Source organism: Gossypium arboreum, chromosome 10 (genome assembly GCF_025698485.1).
Source record: "Gossypium arboreum isolate Shixiya-1 chromosome 10, ASM2569848v2, whole genome shotgun sequence".
NCBI classification, from domain to species: Eukaryota; Viridiplantae; Streptophyta; class Magnoliopsida; order Malvales; family Malvaceae; genus Gossypium; species Gossypium arboreum.
The window spans coordinates 118927093-118945924 of record NC_069079.1 but is presented as its reverse complement, the minus strand read 5'-3'; the positions used below and the strand labels follow the sequence as shown (position 1 = coordinate 118945924).

The 18832-nt window shown below is 34.4% G+C and overlaps 1 protein-coding gene across 2 annotated transcripts; it reads right to left on the bottom strand.

Annotated features, from left to right (window-relative positions):
• Positions 1-1628: 1628 nt before the first annotated feature.
• Positions 1629-18547, bottom strand: LOC108489098 (ubiquitin C-terminal hydrolase 13-like). 2 transcript variants are annotated; one of them, XM_017793377.2, is made up of 32 exons: positions 18267-18547; positions 17987-18050; positions 17601-17745; positions 17346-17503; positions 14519-14784; positions 14223-14441; positions 14016-14124; positions 13817-13932; positions 13383-13481; positions 11939-12048; positions 10623-10697; positions 10429-10507; positions 10182-10328; positions 10000-10080; positions 9802-9921; positions 8129-8251; positions 7656-7733; positions 7473-7561; positions 7292-7400; positions 7139-7207; positions 6825-6932; positions 6096-6151; positions 5813-5990; positions 5596-5697; positions 5424-5495; positions 5103-5168; positions 4016-4081; positions 3234-3317; positions 2960-3076; positions 2670-2744; positions 2493-2579; positions 1629-2191 (listed from the first exon to the last, which is right to left on the bottom strand). In XM_017793377.2, the coding sequence occupies exons 1-32, from the start codon at positions 18294-18296 to the stop codon at positions 2150-2152; spliced, it is 3339 nt and encodes a 1112-aa protein (XP_017648866.1). In that variant the 5' UTR covers positions 18297-18547; the 3' UTR covers positions 1629-2149. The 2 variants fall into 2 exon arrangements, with proteins under 2 accessions (XP_017648866.1, XP_017648868.1); XM_017793379.2 differs by having other exon boundaries at positions 2960-3073.
• Positions 18548-18832: the final 285 nt, after the last annotated feature.

The window sequence follows — 18832 nt, the reverse complement described above, 5'->3', positions numbered from 1 at the left end:
GTTCGATCGCGTCGCCCTGCACATTTCCTTGTACAATGTTGCCAACATGGCAGACCCACAACTTAATTCGCCGGCTACTCTAAAATCTACGAGTTTCAGTAGCCATCTCAGATGTACGAGGTTTCGTGACAAGTCTGGCATCAGATAACCTCCAATCATCTCAAGAATGTATGCCCGAGCATATCGTATTCTTTCGAGTTCATTCGAATCATTATCCGGCTCCAGGAATGTGTCTCGTAACCAGCCCATCTCGATCCGACCTCCGTTAATATTATCCGATATAGCACCCAAAAGCTCGTAGCATACGGCTCCCCAATCAGTAGATGATGCGGACCCGGTGACTGCGTACCAATCCACCGGCAATCCCAATTGCAAATGCACTTCTTCCAGAGTGATAATACACTCTCTGCATGGAAGATGAAAAGTGTGTGTCTCGGGTCTCCACCTCTATATCAATGCACTAATTAGTTTCGGGTGGCCACGTGCCAAAATCCCGCTTCCCGCAAGTAATTCTCGATCAACGGCGATGGAGGACCAAACATATTACGGATGTAGCATTGCAACACCGATCTCTGAGACTATTATAAAATTTATAAAACAAGAATTAATTAAAATTGCATAAATTAATTAATGCAAACATCATAAATGAAAAAAAATCAAGCGATATTGAAATTTTAATTATAATTGCATAAATGAATAAAATATCAAATAGTATTGCAAATTTAATTAAATTTGCATAAATTAAAAAAAATATCGAATAATATTGAAAATTTAAAATTATCACTTACCATTGTCATTTGATCAACGGAGATGTACTTATTATCGAGACAGATTAATTCTCTGGCCATTGCTAACATGATCGGATTTTTTAATTTAAAAAAAATTAAATTCAAAAAATTTTAAACAAAAAAATTTGATAGAATTTTGAGAAAATTTTAATGAGATTTGATAGATTTTTTAAGGAAATATTGAAAGAATGTTGAGAATTATGAGAGAATTGTGTGAAAAAAAATGAAGAGAAAGGAATTTTGAGAGAATTATAGAAATTATGAGAGATTTGTCTGAAAAAATGATTTGGGGAGGCCTTTTTATAGTTTTTTTTTTTAGACCGTTGGAAGCCAACGGTCAAATTTTTGACCGTTACACGGGCAAAACGCTCCCCCAGGGAGGCGTTTTGCTGACGTGATGTGGACACGTTTTCGTTAAAAACAACCTAATCCGGTAAATAACCCAATAAATAGCCTATTTCCGTAATTAAATTTATAAAAGGGCCTTGGCCACAAATATTACACTTATTGCCTGCATTGTCAGGTGCGGTAAGTTCATTTCAAAGGGCTTGCAGTAGAAGTCCTTCCTGACCCGTTCAAACTTGGGAGATACTCTCGAGTTTCTCCTCTGTAGTAATCTTCCAGTACTGTAACTTCTCTTTATTTTCGCGCAAACATAGCATGCCCCAAAACAAACATGCACAATGAAATAATATCGCTTTATGTATGCTCGGCCACACAACTTACGACGTGTAAACTATAAGGCTAATTTACTTTGGTTTTATACAAACATGTCATAACTTGTGTTCGTTTCTTTATATATGTATGTAAGTTGGAAGCCAAAGGCTGGTTGTTGGGCAGTTTATGGTGATATGATTCATTCTATTACACAAAAGCTGGGACGAGGGTCCCCATTAACAAGTGACAACATCCTATGCAAAAACCAGTTCACAAATTTAGGAGATTAAATGAAAAACAACATTAGGTCTCTACCAGTCTATATTTTCTATACACAATCCCCAATCACTCACTCACCAGCCCGCTAAAATAAATTTTCGACCCACAACAAATGCCAAAAACAAAATCTCGTCGTGTAGTAAGTAGATTACAACCGAACTTTAACACCAAATGCTTACCTAAAAACCACCTTGTCCACGGAACTAGGCAGGTCACTATCTATTGGGAAACCATGTAGAGTTTCTAGGTTGATGACATCTTCCCATAACGCTGAATGAATCACATCTAATTTACTTGATAACCGTTCCTGCATTACCAAACAATCCGCCTCCTTCCAGCTTCTTGGCTTATTACACAAAAGTTGGACGTACCGTCGGCTACACGTTTCACCTCATACAATTGTTGTAGCTCATCCGGTTTTTGATCTAGTTGTAGATTTTTACTGGCTTCTCAAATGTATGCCGGTTCTGCAAAATTCAATCAAACCATCTTACCAACGAACAAAGTATCTCATTTCTTGTTAGCAGACTTATTTGGTATGTGCATGCATCTAGAATCAATAAAAATAAACCCCAGTTTCCTCTACCAACAATGAGCCAAATTAACTAGCATTGATGAATTAATAGCAATTTAGAATACCTAAATTTAGATTCTATCAATTTCAAACAAATTTCACTAGACGACTGTTCATACCACTACAATTCAGTGATCATTGGCCAGGTTCACCGCTCTTCAACTAAGAATAAAAGATATCGAGAAATATTATACCTGATTTGCTGCATATGACCGCTTAGGGGCATTGTCAGAATGTTCCAGTCCAAGATACTGATCCCAAGCACCATATACATCCCTTCTCTACAAAAACAAAGTAAAAGATCAATGTCAAAAAGAGCAGCAAGAAAAGTGACAAGTACAGAACTTGAAGATAATAGAGATAGAAAGAACCTGAAAACGAGTAGACACAACATCAGAGTCCTGAAGATACTCTGGACGACCCAGTGATAAAAATGCAAACTTCCACTGGACAGTTTAGAATTAAATGGAAAAGGAAAAACCATGAGCAAATATTTGGAATAATGGGCAGAATTTGTACAATTGTTCAATTTACTTATATCCGTAAAAAAAAAAAAAAAACATATGGGGAAACAAAGGAAGAGAAAATAATATAGAAAACTGGAAAGCTATGCAATCTTAATAGACATAATAACTCGGTTTTTGCGTCGGGGAGATCATACCTTTGCAAATTCCTCATCTGGAACCTGTAATCTTTTCTGAACTCGCACTTTAACTTCAGCTAATGTTTCAGTTTCATGAATAACAAGGAAAAATGGCTCCCCAAAATTCTGTACCTGCTGTTAAGGTTGACAAAGAAATTAACACATAAGCAAAGCAACAAGTAACCTGTATGACATGAAGTTCTTTCTTAACATTCATCAATAAAACAATGGTATTTTGAAACAAAATCGGTCCACTCTAAGAGGGGCAAGAACAGCAATTATGATCTGTCACCTGGTTTTGTGTTGCATCTTTCATGAAATGGTAAACATGAATCAAGCGATCATGGGGACCAAGCTCTTTCTCCTCTTCCGGTATCTAAGGCAATAAGAAAACAATATCAGACAAGAGAATGAAGGGAACAGATTAAAGAAAACAGAAAAGAAGCTCTATAGTTTGACAAAATGCAAAGGAACTTTTGAATATCCCCTTAATTATTTTATTGTATGATCAGGACAAGTCAGAACTGTTGATTAATTCGGTCAGTGTAAAAAATTTAAAATACACTGAGAACATAAAATTAAAAAAAGAAGTACAAAAACATTAAAAATGTCAAAAGCAAAGATAATTCTGCCCCATTCTCCTATTAAATCTTGGACATATTCAAAATCCAGTTTTGGCTCCAAATGGATTGATTTTTTTTTCTGTAACCATTATACTTAATAGTAGAGTTGCCTTTGAAAGGAAGCAAAATATTTTTCAAATTATTGTTAAAATCCAGCCAAACTAGAGACAATCAACCACTCTGCTGCTTATGACCAGGGTAGGCCATGAACGACCATAAAACTTTAACTGGCTTATTAAGTGAGCATTCAGCACTGTCATACTCGAAAAGAGATTAAAAGCCCTACAATGCATGCAAAACATATAACAAGGTTTAAGAGTGGTAATGTTAAGTAGAAATTTATGGAACAATCTATATATAAAGGGTTTTAGAATGTACGATTTACAAGAATTAAGATTGGTATACTGTATAAATACAAATTGGGACATGTTTGGAGGACAGAGAGCCTTACCTCCTCTGCACGTAATGTCCAATATTGATCATTTATGTTCTCTATCTTTTCACTGAGAGGGAAGATCTGCCAAACCAAAACAAGACAACAAAGTTAACAAAGCAATCATATTTTGCATGAATTCCTAAAAAAACCACAGAGAAAAAGAAATATCAAATTTTGGAATTCTTGCGTTTGTCCACCAGGTATCAAGAGATTGAAAAACTCTAGCTAATGAACAGGTCTTGGTAACTCAGCCATTGAATAAAAAGCACTGCCCCAAAAATGGAGGCAAATTTTTTCGCTCCCAAAGAAATAAAGATGGTGCAATTTTCAGATTTTCCACAGAAACTAAAAAACCTTATTTAAAATTATTTTAGCAAAGTATGGCTATGATGCATGAAAATTCAGGAAAATTACAACAAACAATGGCTATGATACACAGGAGATCAAGTTGATATAACCTTTGCTTATGAGCAAGCAATCTATATGGAAGCAGTTAAATAGGCAGTGAAAGATCTCCCAAAAATTTGTCGGTATGGTACAACAATGGCTATGATACACAGGAGACCAAGTTGATATAACCTTTGCTTATGAGCAAGCAATCTATATGGAAGCAGTTAAATAGGCAGTGAAAGATCTCCCAAAAATTTGTCGTTATAGTAAATAATTCCATATAATGTGACATGGAAGAAAATTAGTATCGACACTAATTAGGTCAACAAAACTTTATTCAAGCAACATAAAACAAAAATCCAAATCATAACCCAACATGTTCATGCAGCCAGACACAGGTGCACCCATATTACGGACAGCAATTGGGCAGATCAAGTCATTTCAAGTTCAACATTGGGGCTATGCAGGTTTTTGGATATTTGATTCCATATTCAAATATATTTTAGAGCATTTCAATCTGAACCATTCTAGTTTACATTTAAGGTATAGGGAATTTTAGGTTTAGGTTGGGCTGGTTGTCTTTTCCTGCTCAAATGGGTTGAGCGAGTTTTAGGGGGTTCAGGTCTGCTTTGCCAACTCTAGACATACATGAACATTGTACACTTGCTTGCACACAGCCATATTTATGCATAGAATCCAACAGAACACATACCTTGTAAATCTTGTGATAAAAAACCTCAAGTAATCTAAGTTCAGCACCAGGATGAGACAACTCCACCTGCTCACATCAAATGCAAAGCAATTTGTTGAATTCCTATCTTCAAGGAAAAATATGGAGATAATTGCCGGATGCAAAGTTGAACTAGAACTTGTCTATCACATAAATAAAGTGCTATAAACAATAAAGCAAATGCTTTTTCTGCAAAGTTACCATTAAAACTAAGTCATTTTGGTAAAGTTTCACCTTCTTTTTTTTTAAATATTTTGGAGGCAAAACTCAAGGAAGTAGAAAAACCAAAACTGGAATGGTTACCTTTGTCTTGAGGTCATCAAGAACATCCCCTACAGTGCTCTGTTTTGGCAATCTAATAGTATGAATAACTACCTGAGAATTAACGAATAATTCATGAGGGGAACATAGCCTGATAATACACTGAAAAAAAATAATTAACTGAAGCATTTTTAATTTTCTAATCCACACTCACTTCGTCTTTGGTAGCATGATGGAAAGCAACTTTCAATGTTTTGAGGCCTTGGAGTTCTGGCAAAGGTATATCCAACACTTCATAATATAGAATATCAGATGTCTAACAAAAACAGAAATATACCCCATTTCAGCAATAATCAGAATTATTATAATTGACAAAACGTTAAAACAATGAATAGTATCAAAAAGAACTACAATTAGGTAACCAACAAAACCTGATTGTAGTGAATAAGCATGTCAGACAAATGTTCAACTCCTCTGTACTTGATAGGTTGAGGTTTAGGTTGCTGGGAATAACAGTTATGGGATGTAAGCCTAATTTTGGAAGGATCATCCAAGCCAAGATGGTGAGCCACCCTTTCAACAACATCATCATAATTGTGAAGCTTTGACCTAGACAAATGATTACATGAGCATGAACAGTGTAAGCAGAATTAGTCAGACTTACTCCAGAATGTATCTACTTAAAAGTGTAAAATTTAGTAATAACAAACTTACAACTCAAGAGAAAATTCATCCTCCTTTGGCTTTTCTAGAGATCTAAACCGTACAACCTAAATATCATCAATGTAAATAAATAATTTTTTTGCAAATAATAATCCTCAATTACACTGAATTTTGAACATGTACAACATAATGGGGTTTAAAATTAAAATCACAGACCTCAGCAAAGCATCAGTAACTAAAGTCCTTTACTTCTAGATTTTGAATAGATATCATAGATACTGATTCCAGAAAGTTAGTACAACCAATAGAAAATTAAAATCTTCCCTCTCAATGGTTCCATTTAATAGATGCTTTTAATTTGCTTTTGTAATTTCTTTATTTGGAGGCAAAAGATAAATGTAGCAGGAAAAGAAAAACACAAAATGAATAGGAAAGAGAAGACAAAAGGCAAAAAGCAAAAAGCAAAAAGCAAAAAGCGAAGGTTCAAGCCTAAAATTCTACTAATATGAGGGCAAATAATAAAAAAGATAGAAATATCAAAAAACAAAAAAGCCTCTGGCTTTTTCCCTAAGAAAGCACAAGCTACAGCATAAACATTTTAAAAGCAAGAAAAGATCTGCTGCTGTCAACAACATCAAGAAATCTCAATCCATATCAGAAACATCAACAGAATTGCTGCAGCCAGGAAAAGAAAAATTAGAACCTCAGCAATGGTCCAATCTTCATACAATAACAAGTTGTCAAAAAATTAATACTACCACAAGAAGATTCTTCCTATACCTGACGATTATGCACATACTCCAGAAATGAAGGAACATCAGGATAACGGCATTGTTCACTTGCAACTTCAGAATATTTTTGAAGGCATATAATATCACCATCTTCAAGCTGTATTTGGAACATGCATTCACAAAGACAAATTCTAAAATAATAATAATAATAATAATAATAATAATAATAATAATAATAAAATCAGGAGAAACAGCAAAAATTATTCAAACATTGAGATACAGATAATTGACAAAGTGATTTCATAATAAAGGCTTGTCAATTTATGGAAGAAAACATTGTAATTCAGCATTGATTTATCACACCTGACTGGTACGGAATGTGAGCTTCTTGTCAATGTGTTCACACATGACATTGGGTTCAAATTTTATTTCCTGTGCATGGAAGAGATAGTTGAGATGTGGTAGACACGTTTATTGGGAAACCAGATGCATCTAAAATAAAATAACCAAACCAACCTCATAAAGTTCAATCTCTTCATCAGGACCAAAGCCTGCCATTTTGTTGATCCTTGCCAAAATTTCCGTTGGCTTGCCAGCACCCTTCACAAACATCCTCCCAATATAACTGATATAGAAGAAAAAGCATCAGTAACCGCAAATAGTTCCACTCTAAAGTAAAACAGGATGTAGTTATTACCGGAGCTCTTCTTTGAATGGGTCATAGAGTTTAAAGAAAAGAAGAATATCTTCTTTAGCCTTCTCAGGTGGAGGTACTGGCTGCAAATCCTGAATAATACTAAATATCAGAAATAGTGCACCATCACTAAAACAAAGAGCTTCAAGCAAACCAAAATTCAAAAGAAAATTATCAAATAAGTACCGGTCCAAGCTCCACTTCCAGAAACAACTTCAGCTCTGCATTATTTGCCTTATTTGAAACCTCTCTAAGTTGTCCTACCTAATTGAAGTTATTACAAAGATCACATCATACACAAAATGTTGTGTTACGTTAACATACAAGAACAAGACAAACAAGAGTACACAAAGCATATAAAGTGGGTGGACCCACTAGACCTATACCTGCCAGCAACCTGAAAAGAAATGTTCACTGCAAATGTTACTACATAATCCATACTTATGACTGCCAGTATGAATATCAATGTCATCATACAATCAACCAGACTACACATTATTCAATTCATATACAGAATACACTCAATGACTGGTCGTGAGTTTAAATGTATGTTGCTCGGACTCGGGTACAAGCGTCGTGTGCTGGTACGAGTTCAAACCATAGGTCATATAACATGCTTCAGGTTAAAGCTTGAAATTAGTAGAACCAAAAACACTTACAGATTGTGCTTCCTCCTGATAAGTTAATGGTCGATTTGGACGGTATGTATGGTTCTGCCGCTTTGCCCATAACCAAAAACGTTGATATTGCACAGGAATACCAAACTCTTTAGCAACTTCTTCCTGATAATAATAAACAATAGGACATTGGGAGTAGAAACTTCAATTGTATGGCATTAGCTTCAAAACTTACAGAATAAAGGAATTTGTTGTGGAGTCTAGAAAAATAAAATCATCAAAAATACAAAAATAAAACAAAGCAAATAAGAACATATCTAACCGGAAAGCATCCCATCCATAAACCATGCACTGAGGCACATGCAGAAGTCCACTAACTTTTAGTTCAAATCATCACATAGTTATAGGTTAAGGAATTAAAACTACATTTATCTCTTTCAACTGCTTGATTAAAACAACAGAAAATAAAAAACAAGCAGTGCAGAGGGGAAAAAATCCACATTTAATTGATTTATATCCAAAAGTGAGACACAAATTTCAGTTAGAAGGTCTTGCTCCCCTCGAACTATATAAGGTCCAACTCCTACTGAGGTAAACAAAAGTTCCTTAATAATTGGAATTTCTGTAGTATAAAACCATATATGGATAGTACATAGTAAGGAAAGTTAAACAACAAATTCAAGATACTTGACTAAAGGAAAAGTGCATCATTTCAAGGAGAGAAGATTTCGAAAAAAGGCATCCACATTCACATCTTAATTGGTAATGCCATAACTTAAGTGCCTTCCACCACGTTCATGACGGCCATGCCTATTCTCAACCAGATTCTAACCTTGGTTGGTGCTTAAGTAATAGGCCCTGAATCTTTTTGTCAGATACTTCAAAAACTGCAGACAAGTTATAATCGCCAAATTCACATCAACATCAGGAAACTTACCAGGCGGAATCCTAATCTATGCAACCATCTTCTTCACCAATTTCATATTAAACTTCACTTGTCAACATACTTCACCAGCAGGCTCTTACAAATTCTTCATGCAAAATTCACAAGAACGAGTAATAATGAAATCCAAAATGGTTTTTCCATGCTTTTCAATCATATTGAGTCGTCCCCGGTTTTAAACTTCCTAGTAGGATCTCACGCTACGCTAAAAAGTGTAGGAGCTCACACACACACACAGTCAGAGAAAAACAGAAATCAGCACACCTTGACTTTTAATCAAGCCCCAAGGTTTTCAGGAGAGAGAATGAGAAACCTAATTTGGAACTTTAAATCATCTAAATCTTTAGTTTTACAAAGAAAATCAAGGTTATTGCAGAATTATTACCTTAACTAGAGTCAGATGACTCAGATCTAAAATCTCCAATATGGTACACTTTACCTCTCAACATCTTTTTTCAATCTATGCATTGTCAGTTACCAGTAGATTGTCAGTTTTTAAACATTTGACATGAAAAATGATCTAATTCAATTAGTTTGTTCCCCAAGTGTAAAATTGTCTACTACAAAATACTAGAAGATTGGAACAATTCCATGCATACATTAAAAGTAGCAGGAAATCACCCAAAGAAATTACAAGCAGGGAGAAATTTCCAAGTAAAGCTTGAGAAAAAAAGTAATGGCATTACAGAATTACTTTCCGATTTTTACTTTTTTTAGTGGGGTACCAGACAATTGATTAAAACAAGAAAGATCTAGCCTTATATTTAAGTACCTTGAAAACATTAAAAGGCATCTGCTTCTGAATTCGAAAGCTACGAACTTTTTCATGATCCACCAGATCAAAGTATATATCCCTTCCAATCTGCTCAACTAGGTCTTCATTACGTGCAACCTGATGACATACAAAAATAAGATAAGAAACATATAAATCTATAGAGAGAGAGAGAGACAAGAATATGGAATGTTGTACCTTTATAACAGTATACAGATGTGCCTCTGCTTTTTCCTTCCTCTTTTGCTCCTTCTCTTCTTGCTCTTTCTTCAATCTTATCTGAAATGTGATGTTCAAAGCACACAGCAACATTTTGCAGTGAACATAATCAGCATTGCAAATTTAAATTTGTAATTAACAAAAATCAGAAGCAATCTTACTCTCAGGTGTTCAGCAATGTCCTTCTCATCCACATTACAGATTATTTTATCCTTGTCACTTTCTCGTATATACACAAGCATATATGCATTTGAATATTTAGTAAATTTAAATGGAGTGTTGTTGAACCCAGGATTTGTCTGCGGTAACTGTTGAAGGATGCACATAAGATACAGCGTCTCTACTGAAGGAAATTCAACCACATAAAAGAAATATCAATTTCGACACACAACAATCAGAGAACAATACCTCCTCTTCACCACCATACTGCTCCTCCAATGCCCTCTTGACATCTTCTTTTGTTACCCGTTCATCATCAAACTTGAACCTAGATGACCAATACCAATAAATGCTGAAGTGAGCATAAGTAAAAACAAGAACATTATGACAGGCAATTAGCATAAAAGCCTGGAACTGAGAAATTTACAAAACATGATAGGTACCACTGATCTGAGAGGGTTGGCCTGATATAAGCATAGTAATGCCCACCATGCACCCCACCACTGTGAACCAAAACACTGCATACAATGTAAAAGAATTATGATCTTATTACCCTACACTCGTCAAGATGAGTTATAAAAGACCAGATTGAATAGTTTTTATAAGCAGTTAAATTAAGAGAAAAAGGATGGAGAAAAGTCTGGCACAAAGAGTAACAAAAAGGTAGAAAGTAAATGTCTATTTGCCCTCTTAATCAATAAAACACCAATATAACCTTACGCTGAAATTTTCATTACTACTCTGTTTGAAATATAAGTAAATAATAGAACTGGCCTCTACCACATCCATAGAGACCAACTTGACAACTAGTTAAACTATTAGCATAAATTACTATTGCAAACTGGAATAATCATTATAAATAACTGAAATGTGCTTATCCCTCAGTTGAAACAAGCACAATTTATACAAGTAGATAAATTTCAGCAATAGCCAACTTCACCAAACGAACAACAATGCTTCTAAATATCAAGTAACCAACAAAGCCTAATAATTAATTGCCACAAGACAATGATGGCTCCCTTAGGGTTGGCTTTTTTGTGATTTTGTTTCTTCAGTTATCCCCAAAAAATAAAGGTGATATTTGCAGTGCTTTTGATGATGATGATAACAACAACAATAGCATAAAACGCATAATCAAAGGAAAGCCTAGTCCAACAAAAAATAAATGACCCAAAAACAGAAGAAAACTAAAGAAATCACAATAGAAATAATGCTTACTAGAAATTGACAATTTTCAGCAGCAAATAAAGGTTATTTTATATCACCTCGACTAATTATCTTTTCTGTTACATAAGGTAGCTATAGGTTAGTCTGGCTTTTTTAGTGTTCAAGTTAAAGCAGGATTTTAGTAAATTGGAACTGATTAAAAATTATTAAAAGGTGTCTTGTCAGGTTAACTAGCAGAATACTTTGATCATCAAACAAAACCTTGTGGTTACAGCATTCTTATATTCTCCTTTCGTCTTCCTTGCTTTTCAAAGTTATTGCAGGCACTTTTTGGATTTCTACAAATCATTAAAATCTAATAGAGGGGAAGTTCCGAATTGTTTTACATAAATGATTAGTTTTGATTACACATTATACCATCAGACATACTTAATCGATTGATCTAAGAATTTGTAGTCAAAAGCAGATTAAATTTTTAGAGATTTAGGTTTCTTTGAAACCCTTCCTTATGTCACTTACATCAAGTGAGAGAAGGAACACAGCTGCTAAAAAAAACAATTGACAGTTCCAGCACAACAAAGTGAGCAAATACCTGTGAAGTGTATAAAGGTTGCGAACACTTCTGTCAGCCGCAGGTGATAAATACTTGCCATCCTCCCTATCTAGATCAAGTTGCAAGGGGAATTCATAGCGATCATTTATCTATACAAAAAGTATGGTTAAGATTAAAAATAATAATAAAGAAATGTTTCCACGGATATCAAATATTAAATAACAGATTTGAGTGAAATGCACATGCATGCACATACACGCATGTAAGAGAAGAGAACAGGAAGGATCTAACAGAATTTGCGCAACCTTTTTATCACACACCATCTCTCTCACACTTTCAGACAAAATTTATGAGCCTACAGGATCTAATGATATAAGAAGTATCTTGGTTATTTTAGAACAGCTTCAAGGCGAGGTATAAAGTTTAAGACCACACCCCTTCTGGTTCTTTACTTCTTGTTTCCAAAAGAGCCCTCTCAAACAATTGCAAATTGACTGCCAATTTGTCATTGTATAGTACAAGCAAAGAGAAAATATTTTTTTGACTACTGAATCATTGAATAATTATCACCCACCCATGTTAAAGTCGGAATCAACACTCTTCAAAATACTATACATGTACTCAAAAACACATTTTTGTTAAAAGTAACATTATCTAGCATAGGCTGCAAATTTATAGTACATCTTTTACTTATACGAAAACAGAAAAATGGCCTCAGAAAATATATTAACCATTAACTTCTAAACTAAAATAGAAAATGCTAAAAGAGCCAGCTGCAAATGATTTACGTGTTTCTCCAGATAATCTATCCTATTAAAGTTCAACAACATGATGCCTACAATCACAACTTATAGCTTGAAAACAAGTCATTTATGTGCCATTCCATAATATTGAGGGTAGACAGCTTAGGACTAAATCTTTTAAGGAAAATATTAATCCCAACATAAAAATATTCCAGGAAATTAAATTTTTCTTCTGTATATTCTTACAACAAATAAGAAATAAGGTATCTTCATTTTATTTAGAAATAAGGGGAAATATCTTAGGAATTCCAAAGATGATCTTAAAAAGAAGTTTCAGTACTACTTTTAGAAGTAAATTCTTACATTAAACATATCTGGCTAACTAGAGAAAGTTAACAGACACTCATTCAGATTAACACAATCTCAGAAGGGAAATATGAACTTCAAAATACAAATAGGAGATCATCTCACTGGCTCTTACACAAACCAGATTTACATAAAAGAAGTCAAACCAGAAAAATAGAAAGCCACATATACATTCATTTAAGGGAAGCATCATATAGAATCGGCATTATATAGAACCTGATCCTAGTATGGTTATTAAAATATGCTTACAATTCATGATCCTGTATTAAATGCTTAAGGGTAACTTTGACCAAATTCAAACAAGAAAAGAATAGCATTCATTAAAGCAACAGAAATATAAGACAAGATATTCAGTTATCTATTTAGCGACTAACCTTCACCATAGTATCTCGCATGAAATCATACTCAAAACGTTTTAGCTGAAGTTGAAGGACAGGAGGAAAGTCAATGAAAAGAACTCCTTTCCTGGCATCCTGAAAAAGGCACAAAACCCCTGAAATTCTTTAAACATTATCTTTATAGGGAACATTTAAGCAAGATATTAAGCTGAGTACAGAACATTGAGCAAGTAGTCCAAGTCAGGAAAACCATAACCTCCAAATTAACACCATGAAGAAAACAGATTGCTTTCCCAAGCATATCTAAACAAAGATGGCTGAAAGAAGAGACAACGCAGACCAGCCAAAGACAAGCAGATTTGAATAAATTTATTTAAGTCCACAAGTTTTTATAATGTAAAATCTGTTCATTAAGTTATAGGTTTCAATGTAAAAATGATGAACGGATGGATTTCTCCAAGGCATCTCACCTGTAAACCAAATTGTTCAGCATGATACCTATTGTCACCTTCAAGACACTCCACTTCAACATATTTGTCAAACGATGCATAAACATCCTTACAGCCTTTCACATCAAGCTGAAGATCTACAGGTAATTGTGTCAAATTATAAGCCCCACAATATCAATCTTTAACAATCTAGTCATTATTGTAACCTTAAAAACTGTACCATAAAACGATTCCTTTCTCGTTGACTTATAGTCCACATTGATGCATTCAATATAATTCATATGATGCCCTTCAAACAACTGTTGTATTGTACCCTCCACAACTGTTCCCTGAGTTATTTTAAAATAAAGAAAGAAATTTTTAGTAACATTTTAAACAAACATAGGAGCAATCAATCACAAAATACTAATAGAAGAAAACCCTATACCTTCATTTTGTCTTCAAGCTTTTCACAAAGAACCCTATTAAGTTCCTGAACATCGTGCTGCATGAAAGAATCATAAGTGTCCCATCCAAAAGATTTCGTCAATTCCTTGGTTGCCACACTAGTGTCACTATACTGGAGCTTATAAAATAGACTCTGCAAAGCCAATGGAATGCTCCCTGTGGGCATGTCATTCTCAGTTGTTGGCATATGATACACAGCCTGCAATGCATGCTCAAACATTTAACTCCTTGAGAATTTTAACTATAAGAAATGTAATAAAGAATAAATAAGCTAACCTTTCTGAAGTAGGGAATATGATAGAGTGTTTGGAGGAGAGAGTTCATATAGCAGGTGGCTCCCTGATTCTTGAGTCCGACATAACCAGTCTCCTTTTTTGAGTCATGTGACCAATAATCAGCAACCTTACGCACAGCAACATCAGCTTCTACAACACATGTGTCATTCACAAGAAAGCCTCTACTAGGGTCATATAGTTCACCAAGAGGCATGAATGAAGTAAAGCCCCAATCACTTTCACGTACATTGAACTGATGCTGAGTGTCTGCAGAGAACAATGAAGAATCAATCGCACAAAATTTGAGCTTGCATGATAAAGCAAAAACAAGTGGGCACCATGACAATTCAAGAAGCCTAAATTTTCAACACACTAAACATCAGGTAACAATCAGTATCTTTAAGCAGTGCATTTTTATGGAAATTCATTTGAAATTTTGACACCTCTCTTTCTTCTGAATTTCAAAAATTTATAGGAAAACCCACCCATTATATCACACCCAAATCTATCAAGAATGAAAGAACAAAAATAACGTCTCCATTCCAGACCACAATTTTTCACATTGACTTCGAGGATAAAAAGTAAAAGCAGTTCACCACACTTTTACCATAGTGAACGGAAGACCAAAAAGAATATAAAGTACAAACATGGAGAACTGCTTTGCTTTAATGCCAAAATGTTCCTTTAATAGATATCAAGGAGTATATCTTGAGGACTCTATATTGAGCTACTTACAACATCAAACCTTAGATGGAACAAGAGCTTTTTTATTTAACTGGATCCAAGACCAGTTTAATGCCAAGAGGGATCTGGACTTCAGCCAGTTGCAAGACTGAATTTTCAGGCAGTACAAAGTATCTGATTTCCAGATAGCTAAATTGGTCAGAAAATTACTTGTAAAACCATGTTGCCTTATGAGTTGCAGTTGATGAGAAGGGAATGGGGCATGTCTAATGAAGTGAGAAACTCAGGGCTATTCGAAAAGGCCTTAATACCAACATTAAGGAGAATGAGAATATCAGGATTAGTCAGACAACCATTTCACAACAAAAAAGCTCATAATTTCAAAACCAAAGGAATCCTAGAAAGTAATAAGCATGCAATTAAAATATATCTTAACTGTCTAAAATAATGGTTCCAGGGAAGAAGCTAACTTATAAACACATAAAGATTACCCCAGGGTCAAGGAAAATTTACATAAGACTTTAGAAAATCCTAGAAGGCCTAGAATCAGAAAAAAAATTACTAAAACAGTTTAAAAATTTTAATTTCAAACTTGCCTCGGTAAATTAAATTAAAGTTCTAGATTATACAAGAAAATAAGAAATATATTCTTTTAAGATCAGTTCCAAAAGGTACAATACGTATGTGGTTTTATATGTCAGTCTATGTTCACATGTGTATATAAGCTTAATATATAATTATGAGAATAAATTCCAAAGAGCTTTATCTATAAATACAGAGCATGATGCTATCCCTCTTCTTTTAGAATATTCAAATATTAAGGAATACAGAGCATGATGCTATCCCTCTTCTTTTAGAATATTCAAATATTAAGGAATACAGAGCTTGATGCTATCCCTTAGGGTACAGCTAATGAAAAAGGTTTAAATTAAATCAAAGAGAACTTCAATAAAACAGTCTCTTTTTATGCCTATCCCCTTAAAAAGCAGGCTCCTAGGCACACGAGCATATGTCTCATCAATGGACCTCACCCAAAACGGTCTGAAGAGCTCTTGCTGTCTAGCACTAAGGTGCAAAGCGTAGGCATGCCTAGGAGTTTGTCTTCACAAGACTGCTCAAAAGTAAAAATGGCAGTATGGCAACTCAGCTAAAAATGGCAGTATGGCAACTCAGCTATTAGATCTCATGGGACATGATTGAAGACAAAATTCACATAATCAATCATTTTTCTTCATAGTCAGACAAATTTAGCTTCAGACTACTTTTTCCAACCCAAACTTTAAGAGGCATACATAAAAAAGTAGTAAAGGAAACAAAATAGCATGTCATTTGATAAACCTTAAATATATGTCAACTTTTAGTAGTTAACTATGCCATTGGCAGACTCATTCTTCAAAACTTGAACCACATTCAAGCTCTATCTATTTAACCACAAGAAGTCCACAACCAGGTAAACTTAGCAACTAAAGGATTCTATAAATCAGCTATGCCAAAAAAAGAAAAAATAAATGCAAATTTCTTGAATTGTCACTACACGTTGGAGGACAGAGCTCCACAGCCATTATTCTTCAACATGCTACATTCAACTCCACCTCTAAAACACAAGAATAAATCAGCTCATCCGAAGGGTACAAAATGCAACTGAAGAATAACCTAATTGATAGTTACTCTTCTCCTCAATGAAGGAGGTCTCAACTTCAAGGTTCAAATCCCCACCCATAAGAATCCAAAAAAAAAAAAATTAAAGATGTAAGAAGAAATACTGACTATCACCAATGGGAAATTAAGCTCAATCTTGGATACACTTAAACAGAAGGTTTGAAACATGCAAGATACAGATAATGGTCATATTAAGGCAGCTCTAAAAGAAGAAGAAGAAGTTAAAATTTGAAGCATATAAAATAGATGTACAAACTATCACTCAGAGCAGTAAAGAATTCATAAACAGAAACAATGTCAAAAACAAGAGTTGTTTAACAAAAAAGACTACAACTTAAAACGCCAAAAAAAAAAAAAGGATGAATGAAAAAAGAAGGTTGACTGACTTTACATGGGTGTATAACCCGTTGACATACAGCATAAGATGCCAAAACAACTGCTGCATAAAGGGATTGAATTAAGAATTGCAGTACGGCCAGATATACCTTTTCTAATAGTATACTTATTATGTATTTGGTTGCAGACAGCTAAGCTGAACTGTGCATATCTACTCCATCCATAAGGTAAAGTTGCTGAATCCGCAACATCAAGATACATTGACAAATGATCAACATTGTTACCCTTGGGGAAAATAAGTATCCGCCTGTTCAAAAGGACTCAAATTAAATCTTATTGATAGATCAATGCAAAAATAGTTTAGCAAGAACTCCGAAGAGCACAAATTGATCAACTAAAACTACCATTTGTAGCCTCCAACAAAGAAGATGTCAGAGTAGAGCTTCTTAGTATTAAGCCTCGAGAAATTCTCAATTGTCCATGTGAACCTTCCTGACGGTGGATCATCCACTGCTTGTGCATCAACTTTACTTGCAGCTTCCTTCGCCACTTTAATAAATAAGACAATGTTAAAAATTGAAAGCATAAGAAACGATCAAATTAAAGAATTAAAAAAAAAACAGCAGCAAAGAATATTCATAAATATTCAAAATGATGTAAATAGGACATTTCATTCAGCTGAAACTAAAAAAAAAGAACAAATAAGAATTCAATTCTATAATAAAATTCAACTTACTCTCAGTTTCATGAGACACAAGCAGAAAAAAATTAATAGAAATGAAAATTTCACCTTCTAAAGGCTGAGGACCGTCGACGAAGTCATTGTGGGGAACCAACATCTCATCGTCCTCCTGCTGCAAAACAAAAACAGATACAAAATGAGAGGGACAGTTTGGATCTGCTGATCAAAACCCTAGGAGTCCAAGCATGGACACTCAGAAAAATGATGAATTTCCTCTTCCAAGCTGGATGGGAAGAAGCATTGAGACAGTTGAAAAAACGCGGCGTTAGGGGATCAAAATTGAATTGAAGTGAAATAGGAAGAGAGAGAATAAGGGTTGGATGGTTACATCTAACGGTGGAGGAGTCATCAGAGTCATGGGCGGTGATGGGCGGCCGTTCGATCGACTGAATCTGTTAGAGAGAGAGAGCTGGGAGTAGAGAGAAATACTAAGAGAGAGAGAGGGGAACGATGGGGGGTGTGCCCGTGGAATGAGGGGAAAACTGGTTTTGCTGTGAAAGGGGGCAAATCAGAATTTTCAACCAATTACTTCGGTTTTTGGCCAGAGATTATTATTTTATTTCATCCAAATAGGCAAATAGCATTTTTTGTCTAGGTTTTGATGGTCTTATTATTATATCTTCAATTTTATTATTATTCACTTTATAACTTTTTCTTTCCTTTTGCAATTTTCACTTTATAACTAAAACATATCTAAATTCATCCACATACTCAATTATAATTTTAATTTTAATTTTAATTTTTATCAATTAAAATATATCCAAATATTTATTACTAATAAAGTTATTTTAAAACATTAAATATATGAATATTACTTTTATTTAATAAGGGTAAATTTGTAAATCATCATTATATTCTCAAGAAAGTATTTAATGAATTAGACGTAATAATACA

Excerpts from the sequence above, each read along its gene's own strand:
- LOC108489098 (XM_017793377.2), bottom strand. The coding sequence starts at position 18,296 with ATGACTCTGATGACTCCTCCACCGTTAGAT. Across the intron at positions 7,562-7,655 it reads TGGAAGTGGAGCTTGGACCG|GATTTGCAGCCAGTACCTCC; the intron begins GTACTTATTTGA and ends AGTATTATTCAG. Across the intron at positions 7,401-7,472 it reads CCATTCAAAGAAGAGCTCCG|TTATATTGGGAGGATGTTTG; the intron begins GTAATAACTACA and ends CTTCTATATCAG.